At 40.8% G+C, this 9,882-nt stretch overlaps 2 protein-coding genes across 4 annotated transcripts; both read right to left on the reverse strand.

The window, feature by feature from the left end:
• Positions 1-2,483, reverse strand: LOC115689686 (psbP domain-containing protein 2, chloroplastic-like). 3 transcript variants are annotated; one of them, XR_008816801.1, is made up of 4 exons: positions 2,061-2,483; positions 1,807-1,962; positions 616-944; positions 1-221 (listed from the first exon to the last, which is right to left on the reverse strand). XR_008816801.1 is itself a non-coding variant. In XM_056312376.1 (3 exons), the coding sequence occupies exons 1-3, from the start codon at positions 2,394-2,396 to the stop codon at positions 684-686; spliced, it is 753 nt and encodes a 250-aa protein (XP_056168351.1). In that variant the 5' UTR covers positions 2,397-2,483; the 3' UTR covers positions 295-683. The 3 variants fall into 3 exon arrangements, 1 of the variants encoding a protein (XP_056168351.1); XR_008816802.1 differs by lacking the exon at positions 1-221 and adding an exon at positions 295-526; XM_056312376.1 differs by lacking the exon at positions 1-221 and having other exon boundaries at positions 295-944.
• Positions 2,484-3,139: 656 nt separating this feature from the next.
• Positions 3,140-4,795, reverse strand: LOC130138393 (single-stranded DNA-binding protein WHY1, chloroplastic-like). Its single transcript, XM_056312378.1, has 3 exons — positions 4,191-4,795; positions 4,008-4,100; positions 3,140-3,683 (listed from the first exon to the last, which is right to left on the reverse strand). Exons 1-3 carry the CDS (start codon positions 4,329-4,331, stop codon positions 3,549-3,551), a joined length of 369 nt encoding a protein of 122 aa, XP_056168353.1. The 5' UTR covers positions 4,332-4,795; the 3' UTR covers positions 3,140-3,548.
• Between the last annotated feature and the right edge of the window lie 5,087 nt (positions 4,796-9,882).

The following is a 9,882-nucleotide window of genomic DNA, read 5'->3' on the forward strand; positions in this document are numbered from 1 at the left end:
TTGCCTAACACTAATTACTAATCATCGATAAGAGAACAACTCGACATAAGAAGTTCATGTAGGTACGTAGAAACGCAAGAATGATATAAAGCCTCTTAGTCATCATTCACAGAGGCTGTTTACAAAAAGCATCTCACCTTTCATTTCACCTAAGAACATAAAGAATGATACCCTTTGCTGGAACGCATCGCCAGAGTCATTTAAGAGGGGAGCTTTGCCACCTGAAATACAAGTCTCACTAGTAAGATAAGGTGCTCAAAGATATGTTCTTTCCCCCTTTCCATAAGACAAAAATGCCTGAAAAAGAATCTTGAAGTGCCCTCACTGATACAATAGGTTCAAATGTTGAAGTTTCGCGCGCGGTCAAGTAGCATTTCAAGTTGTGCGTAAAAGGTGCCGGATGATCATAGTAAGCATTATATGTTGCGCATACATGCAAAAGAACTGACACAGAAGAATCTTTAAGCTAACATATTTCAAATTCTGCACCACCTTTTTGGATCAAAGAGGTCAAAGTTCAATCCCTCTGCAACAGTCCAAGCACAAACCATCTTGAGTTTTCTCTTTTCATTAGATCGACACCTATTTAACAAAATCAATTCAGTAGTGCATTACCTCAGGAGTCAGTAACCGTGTGCGGAGCAACATTGAGCAAATAGTCACGTTGCTATGGATTGTGATGTTCATATGCCAGGAACAGCATCAAAAGAATGGAGAACTTCCTCCAACATCATCCTTGTTTGGGTGTCAAGTGGACTCTCTGGTTTGTCCGAGTGAGCGATGTTTAACAGATAGAGCTTCTTTGAGGTCACAAATGCAGCCGAAAAGATCCTTTTCATGCCTCCCCTGCTGCTGTCCAATTTGTATTCAAACTCATAAACTTGCAAGCCTCCCCGGCCAGATCTCTCCGCCACTCCAATCACTTCAGCGTCTTTCGTACTTTCCTGTTTGGAAAAAAATGGTTTAAAGCACATGGAAGCTTCAAGCCAAACCCAAAACTTATCGACGTATCACTCATAGGTTTACAGCCAAAGAGCCTAAAGACCTGAATCAAGCCAATTTTGACTAATTAAGTCATCATCATTATATATGATATAGAAATGAAAGTCATGGAAACACATTTGAATGTATTTTACATATTCAATTATATGATTAAGTGAGATAACTATGACTATACCAACATGTCTGATAGTAGAACACTGAATGCAGCTCAACCAGAGTTTTGATTCAGTTTTCCTCTTAAATGATTTGGGTTTTAGATATGGTAAAATATTGAAATTGGTGGATCCACTTCAGGCCAATATTTGGTGCACCATGAAGCCAAGTTGACCTGTGACTGTGAGCAAGAGGATCAATCATCACTTGCCATCATCTCTGCAGCCAAAAAACCTCTCTCTCTCTCTCTCCCTCTCTCTCTCTCTCTCTCTCTCTCTCATTGCGTCGATCATCTCCAGTGAACTGCATAGACTCCTGAGATCAAATTATTTACTCACAAATGAGTTCATCCATCTTGTTTTAGATATGAAGCTGACATTCCAGCCTTTTGAGTAAGGAATTCATACTGTCACCATGTATACGATAGAATAATTATTTAGCATACTTAAACTATCTACTGCAGAAAGATACTTCACTTCAATGTTTCCCCTTAATAAGACAGCTCCAAGACATAATTCTTCTCAGCAATTCTAACAAAGACCAAATTATCTACCAAATAATCGATCGCCTGAAAACACAAGAGGCTTCGGGCACCATACTTTTAAGACATTCCATATTTAGAATGAAGCAAGCAATTGAACAAGCACCTACTTTGCGCTTTTCGGCTTGTATGAGCTTGTCCGCAACAAACTGAGGACTCCCAAATTCGTCAAGGCTCGCAAGACGAACAGGACTCACCACCACTCCCACGTTGTTGCTCCCCTTGGTTGGCTCCTCAAACAGCACCGTCGCTCCTGCTTTATCCACCTTCAGTTCCAACAATAAAACAACCCCAATTACTTGGACGGTCACGGCATTTTTGCAAGTCTGATATTCATTATACATTGTACACACAGATGTGTTACCTTAACCCAAGAAGAAGGTTTGAGGAGGGTGAAGCCCTCCTTGGAGTCTGTGTACCTCTCCAGCTCCACTTCTTGAGGCAACGTCGCCAGCGACGCGCTCGAGCCACACCCATTTAGCAGGATGGCAAGAATCGAGAGGCTCGCGGCCCTCCTCTTGCTCAAACGAACTGCTGGCAAGAACGGGACTTGGGCGCGAGGGCTGCGATTCCGAGTTGGAATGCGAGGCTTGGTGATCGAACGCGAGGTGCTGGAATTCAGAGGTGGGAACGGAAAGGGTCGAAGGTTGAAGAGAGAGCGATGATGATCTGAGAGGGCCGAGCAAGTTTGGAGAGCCATGGCAGTCGGAGTGGAGGAGGATTTGGCGCAGACATTGACATCGTCAGGGGATGGAAAAAAAAAAATCTCTTCCCTACATTTTTTTTCGCGAGTTTTCCTCGCTGTTATTTATTTATTTATTTATTTGGTTTACTTTTTTAAGGATAGAAATATAATCATTGTCATCGGGACCTCGGGTTCGTTTGAGAATGATTTTGCCGTGTCACTTTAGGCTAAAATTTGGCGTTTGGGAAATTTTTTTCGAAACCCCATTAAAACTGCGTTTGGGAAGGCTTTTGGGGAAAGCCATTAGAGAAAAGCAAAAGCCTTTACTTTAAAGGGTTTTGGTGAAATGCTAAAACTGTTTGGTACACTATAACTGAAAAGTGTCTTGAGAGGCAACTTTGGGAAAATGCTGTTTGGTAAACATATATTTGAGGAAGTCCTTTGATTTGACCAATTTAAGTTTTTTAATTTTAATTTGTTTAAAATTGAAAAACAATAATGATCGAGACTTTTATATTTCGTGTTTAGAGTAACGTAAAAGAGATATATTAACAGATTAATAAATAAATAAACCACATCTTTGCAAAAAGAGAGTAATTTAATTATAATAAACATTGTCACATATGCATCGAGGAAAACAATAGATTATCATTGAAATTTACAAGCATCTTTAAGTATTTACTAAACTCATGGCTATTTGATCACGTAAACGTGTCATGTCAGAAAATAAATTATCATTTGAAACACTAGCCCCGCCATTCACATCATCAAGATCAACTGAATATCCATAATTGGGATCCAAATCTGCTCTTTCAAAATGTTTATTATTGACGGCGTTTCTTCGTATATAATTGTGCAAAGTCATTGCTGCTATAACAATTTTCACTTGCTTCTCAAACGGATAACTTGGCATATGCGTTAGAATCTTCCACTTCTTCTTCAATACACTAAATGCTCGCTCAATTTCTGATCTTAGCGAGGAATGATGACGGTTGAATACCTCCTGATAACCTGAAGGTGTAGGATTTGTCGAAATTTTGGCAAATGATATTTCCAATTGTTCCTGCATGTTCTTAAGGCCTAAGGAGTGCAATAAAAAGGTAAGAAGGAATGGCCAAACACCCCAAACCACCAATCAAGTGGGGGAAGGAGCATCATTTGTCAAAATCAGATCACTATTTTTGTTATTAAAAAGGGTTGCCCGACTCCAACCAAATGTGATTTGGTGGCAGCTAAGTGATCAATCACATGATGATAATTTGCAGCAACAGTTCCATATGCAAGAATACAGTCCTTTGCTACCTTCAAAAACCACTTGTAAACGTATATAAGTAACTACAAAAACTCTTTATAGAAAGTGAAACCCATTCAGGAAAAAAGAAGGCCGAAAGAAGAATAGCAGAATGGTATTTAAAGAACTGGGAAGCATAGAATCTTAAGCCCACACTAAATAGCTCAGGGCCTTAGGCTTTTAATAAAACCGATGCCGCATCCCCAAAATGGAAAACACGAAAAATAGAAGGAAACATAAAGAGGGAGAGACATTTTACTGCGGAGACAATCTAAAATGTAGCAGAACAAGAAACCATATTCCTTGTCATAGAGACGCAATGATGAATAGATTACCTGCTTTCTGCTCCAATCATATACTCGCGTGCCAGCCGTAGGGGCACATTGAAGCAGCACAATTCCTTCCCTAGACAGTTTATATGCCCCTGACTACACCATTTAACCCAAAACTTCAACAGGTCACAAACTAACATCTCAGGACTTTTCGGATATATAAGAAGAAGAAAATCTCTAACGTACATCTAAAGAAGTGAATTCTGGAGATCGGGGCTCCACTGTCAGAGCTGCCTTTCCTTTGTATATGGAATGACCGACGAAAACCTTTGTAGATGTTGTTCCTACTGCACATAAGAAACCCAAGTAACTCAAAAGAACCAGCATTGGCGCTGCTGAAGCATAATTTCAGAAAAGCAAACAAGAATTAACCACAATATCTTCTCTTTCATAGCTGCATAGAATCCACACTCTTCCATTACTAAAGGGATTAAGCAAATGAACCCTTCGCTGCCGACTTGGTAATTGACTAACCAAGACAGCAAAAAACTATGAGAAAAACTGTTAATCTTATCACTAGGTTAGCTCCATCTATCTGACCATCCTGTAGAGCCACAAATGAGAACAAGAACAAAATTTACTCTCGACTTGCCAGAATATGAGCAAACTCGTAAAGTTACCAGCAACCGAACCCTAACCTCCTAGCCTCAAGAATCTGCTAGCTTTCATCTACAACCGAAAAACTATAGAGACTTCTATCTTGCAGAAACATGGCATTTCAATTGAGGCAAAAGACTTAACAATCATAACTAGAAAAAACACTACGAGAAGGAATCGAAGTATAAGAACCTAGATTCAAGATAAGATGAGCAATTGGGTTCCGAGCGAAGATAGAGGCGAGCACGGCGAGGTGAGCAACTCGGTTCTAAATGAAGAGGGAGGCCACCAAGAGAGAGGCGAGCATGAGTGAGGCGAGCGACTTAACAATCACAGCTAGAAAAAACACTACGAGAAGGAATCGAAGCAAAATAACCTGGATTCGAGGTGAGACGAGCAACTGGGTTCCGAGCGAAGACAGAGGCGAGCACGGCGAGGCGAGCGACTTGGTTCTGAGCGAAGACAGAGGCCACCAAGAGGCGTGCACGAGAGAAGAAAACGGTGAATAAAGAGCAACCAGAGAGAGAGGCGAAGCGAGCGGAGCGTAAGGGGTTAGCGTGACCGTTGCTTCTAGGGTTTCTAACAAAAGAAAGGTTAAAGTGGAAATTAGATAAATCTCTAAGGGCAAAAAAGGCAATAAAAAAATTCATTATTATCCCTACAGCATTCCGAGATTGCTGAAATGTCAAGGCAGGTAGAAGGCTGCCTTGGGCTTTTAGCCGTCAAAAGGCCAACTTTCTCTTAGGGTGCATTTGGGAATGGCTTTGCCAAGCCACTTTGGGCATCCAAAAATCTTTAGGCTAAAATTTGGTGTTTGGGAAATTTTTTAAAAATCCCATTAAGAGAAAGTTGGCCTTTTGAAGGCTAAAAGCCCAAGGTAGCCTATCAGCTCTTATAATTCTTTGATTGTGAGCTTAACGTGGAAAACATAGATTTGGGCGAGGGACCGTGCACCCTCACTTGGGGTGTCTTGGCCCTCGCCCAGGCCCTCATCGACATCGAGCGAGCGCCGCGACGCCCTCCCAATGCTAGCGACCATTGCCAACGCTCAGTAAAAAAACTAAAGAAAAGAAAAAATTATAAAAAAATTTCATATCAACGTGCCATATCACATAGGATGTTCGGCGTCTACGGTAACAAATTTCGGCCTAAATTGGTCGGATGGACTTAATTGACAAAATGTGAAAATATTTATATCTAAATTGATACGATTAAAAGGTTTATGACTGAATTGACACGGGTGTAATAGCTAATGTGGCCGTTTAGTTAGCATTGGCCGTCCTACATGGCACATCCGACGTTGATATGGACAAATTTTTAAATTTTTTATTTTTTGAATTTATCCTTTTTTTTTATGTTTCTCTGTCCTTCTTCCTCGAACTAGTCAACGAGCCTCAGAAATGACCATAGAGGTTGACCTCACCATCACTGGGCAAGGCATGACTTTGCACAGCAACGCCCTTACCAGCCATTAGCGAGGTCAACCTCACCCAACGAAGGCGAGCCTCGCCCAACCACTAGCCACTAGTGAGTAGCAAGGGTCACCCTTGCCCAAAGACGGCGAGGTCAAGCCTCACCAGCCTAGCCACTAAAGAGGCCGACCTCGCCCAATGTTGGCGAGGTCGAGCGTCGCCGGGCTAGTTCTCTCCGAGGCCAATGAGGTATCTCGCCTATAGCCGGTCAACAGGCATCGTTGAGGCCCAAAAACCATTTAGAGGAAGAAGGAAAGAAAAAAAAAGAACAGAAAAAGAAAAAAGTTCAAAAAAAATATTAAATTTATCTACGTTAGCGTTGACTATCTTACGCCGGTCATGCCACGTAGGATAGCCGGCGTTGACTAGACCACAGTGTTGGCTATTTTCAACTAAAATTGACCGCAAAAACTAAATTAACAAATCGTTAAAAAATTTAGAATTAAATTGGTAACTCATCAAAAGTTTTAGGACTAAATTAATATTAGGGGTGTGCAAATGTACCACCTGGACTAGGAACCGCCCGGACCGGATCGGACTAGCCGGTTTGGTTCGGTTCCCGGCTCCTAAAAGTGGAACCGGTGTCTGAGCGGTTTGGTCCAAATCCCCGATTCCCGATTCCAAGGTGTCGCGACCTAAAATTTCTCTCAGGCTAATGGATTGTTAAGACTAAGCCTAACTCGGGCCCTCCCAAGCCCTACCAATTCGCAACTTAGAGTTTAAGTTTTTAACATGCAAAAGTTTTTATGCTCGGAGTCGCCACTAATCAATTTATGGTAGGTTGATTAGAAACCTAAATAAAACATAGGGAGATATGTTTTATTCCTACGAACCAGAGATTCTAAGCTCGGGGACTTGATTACGCTAGATCTAGTCTAACGCCCTTTCGGTACCTTTTCTTTTCGAAAATGTTTTGGCAGGCAGTTTGGATTCATTTCAACTTAGTCACTAGTATGTGAGGTGATCATGCGGGTGCGCAAACCACCAAAGTAACACCCAATAATCAAAACATTAAATAAATTGCAAGGTTGGGAGAATTACTTACCTCGAAGCAACGTAAGCATCTGCATTGTTAGCTAGAAAATCACATCAACAATCCTAATATGATTTCTAATTAACAAGCAGTTCACTCAATATTTTTTAGGATTTTCACTTATTTAAATGGAAGCTAACCTATATATAATGACATGCAAAAATTAACATGTGATTAATGCAGTCTAACATGCAAACTATATGTCATGGGACGATGTGACCTAATTCTAATGACAGACAAATGATTTATTTTTGGTATTTTCAAATGAAATTCGGAATTAAAAATACTCAAATCAACATGTAATCTATCCTAGAGAAAATGATTTGATCTATCCTAAAGTGATTCTTTTTTGGAATTTTTATTAAAATTCGAAATTTTAAAATAACCTAAATAATCTATTAGGATTAGAATAACACCTAATTTAAACTAGGAAATAAATTATCTCAAGTCCTAATTTAAATTAAATAATTATCCTATTTTCTAGATACATTTAGGGTTCCCTAAACATGCAAAACTTCTAATTTAAATCTAACTAACAAATTTTTGGATTTTCTTCATTTAAAAGGAAAGCAATCAAACAAAGATAACAAGCACATTCAAACAATCCACGCAATCCGCAAGATTCTTCAAATTCAGATAAGGCAAATAAATCAAACTAACGGTCATATCTATAGGGTTATAGATATCGACAGAAAGTTGATTGTTTAAATTTGGAAAGCAAATAAAATCTATTATCGTATCCAAGTGATTATGGATAAGATAACGATTTTCCGTATCGCCGCGTATCGTACCTTAGGGATAAGGTCGGATAGTCGTCCAGATACGTTGCTAAATTAGGAATGATTCCTAATTTTGGGTATTTTCGAATATTGCAGATATAGCACACATCATCCTAAGATATCTAGCAATCCTTGCACTATTCACGAAATATTCAAACACCCAAAAGATTAGGAAATTGAATATTCTAAGAATATAGATGAGAATCTTACCTAATTTGTGGATATTTCCAATTCGAACTCGGATCGGACTCAGGCTTGCGAATCGAGACGGTGACCGACGGCGGATGGCCGATGGCGGCGCAAGGGCAAGCTAGGCGCTGGGCTCACGGACGACGGCAGCAACGACGACGTCGATTTGGGGGGAAACAGCGGCGGCAAGATGGCTCAAATCAGGCCGGCTCAGATCGTGATCAAGACTCCTTTCACGTTCAATGGTCTTCCTTCCTTTGACCAACACTTTGTCCTTTAGATTCCACTCGCTTGGACTCTTTCTTTGACTTTTCTTTGTTTATTCTCTTCGGCCCAGCACTCCACTTGCTGCAGGAGATTGTTGAACTCGCCACTCGTTGCACCCAAGGGACTGATTTTGCGTCTGGACTGGCCACACGAGATTGGTCGAGACCGTGAACTCGCCCGAGGCGTTGAGATGGCCTACAGAATGCTTTGCCGGTACGGGCGTGCTGGAATTTCGTCGGAGCTGGAACGGTGCAAAGGGACTCGACCGCGTTGCTTGGAACTCGCTGGACAGAGGAGACTTGATTGGGAACTTCTCGGAACTCACCTTGAAATCTGTCGGAATTCGCTTCGAGATGCTAGTTAGCGATCGAGGACACTTGAAGAAAAGCTAGAAAGTCAGAAACGTGGTGATGCGAAGGCATGAAGTTCGGTCGCAGAGACCGAGGAGCGACACAGGTCCTTCAAGGAAAAGAATGGCTTTCTTCTCTGTTTTCACTGGCGTTCTCTCCCTTGGTGTGGCCGTGTATTCCTTCCTGCTTTCCTCTCAGTGGTGGCGTGAATAACTCTAGAAAAAGACTTTTTTCTATTTTTTCCTCTCTGTGTCAAACCTTGACTTTTCAGAGAGATCTTCCCTCCTTCAATCTCATGGCCATCTTTTTCTCTCTCTCACCTCCTTCGGCCGTGTATTGAATTGTCTCTGATTTCTGAAATTATGAGAGCCCTGATTATGACGCATAACTGACATATTTATATCGTAACCCTGTAGGTTAATTAACCGCTTCCTAATCCTAATGGGCTTAGACTTAGGCTTTATCATTTAATTTAATTTTAATTCCAAATGGGCTAAATTAATTCGGGCTGATTTAAGCTCAAATTAAAACAACCAAAGCCTTTTAGACTTGTGAATTTTGTCTCCCAATCCCTTGAGTGAGCCGAGCGCTCAAGCTCGGTTTACGCGATGAATTTTTAGCTTTTTCGCCATCGCCGGTCCGATGCGGAATGCAACTAACCTATATGAACTTAAACTATATACTATGCAATTTTAATATTTTTGTTTAGGGGTTAAAATTTAATCCCTAATTTTCTATGCAAATTATTATTAAATGGTTAGTCAAAATTTAGGTGTCAACAGCTGCCCCTCTTTGAAGGTGAGCTCGAAGAGGTTGCATTCAAAGACTAAATGATACCGAAATTTTGACCATGAAAATGTAATGAATGTTATTTTTTATGGGAGTGTTAATCCCGTTTTGGAATGCAATAAGAAATGATGCATGCGAATAATAAAAACGTACCTGAAGTTACTTACCTTGTAGGAGTGGTTAAGTAGATTGAAAGGCACGTGATAATACTGATGAAGTCGTCAAGCATTTGGATTTTACCTCACAGACTTGATAGGATCGAAGACTTTATATAGGACTCCAGTTACTTGGGATTTCACCTCAGGAGTTCTGAAAAGGGACATTGTGAGATACCTGGATTTCGCCTCGGTTACTCGGATGAGACACCTGGATTTCTCCTCAGGCACTCGGATGAGAGATATC

The sequence above is a fragment of the Syzygium oleosum genome, unplaced genomic scaffold, assembly GCF_021117445.2.
Source record: "Syzygium oleosum isolate NSW1041296 unplaced genomic scaffold, Sole_v2.1 Sole_v2.06, whole genome shotgun sequence".
Classification (NCBI taxonomy): Eukaryota; Viridiplantae; Streptophyta; class Magnoliopsida; order Myrtales; family Myrtaceae; genus Syzygium; species Syzygium oleosum.

Excerpts from the sequence above, each read along its gene's own strand:
- LOC115689686 (XM_056312376.1), bottom strand. The coding sequence starts at position 2,396 with ATGGCTCTCCAAACTTGCTCGGCCCTCTCAGATCATCATCGCTCTCTC. Across the intron at positions 1,963-2,060 it reads AACCTTCTTCTTGGGTTAAG|GTGGATAAAGCAGGAGCGAC; the intron begins GTAACACATCTG and ends TTGGAACTGAAG. Across the intron at positions 945-1,806 it reads TACAAGCCGAAAAGCGCAAA|GAAAGTACGAAAGACGCTGA; the intron begins GTAGGTGCTTGT and ends TTTTCCAAACAG.
- LOC130138393 (XM_056312378.1), bottom strand. The coding sequence starts at position 4,331 with ATGCTGGTTCTTTTGAGTTACTTGGGTTTCTTATGTGCAGTAGGAACA. Across the intron at positions 4,101-4,190 it reads CAGAATTCACTTCTTTAGAT|TCAGGGGCATATAAACTGTC; the intron begins GTACGTTAGAGA and ends TAAATGGTGTAG. Across the intron at positions 3,684-4,007 it reads ATGATTGGAGCAGAAAGCAG|GTAGCAAAGGACTGTATTCT; the intron begins GTAATCTATTCA and ends TGGTTTTTGAAG.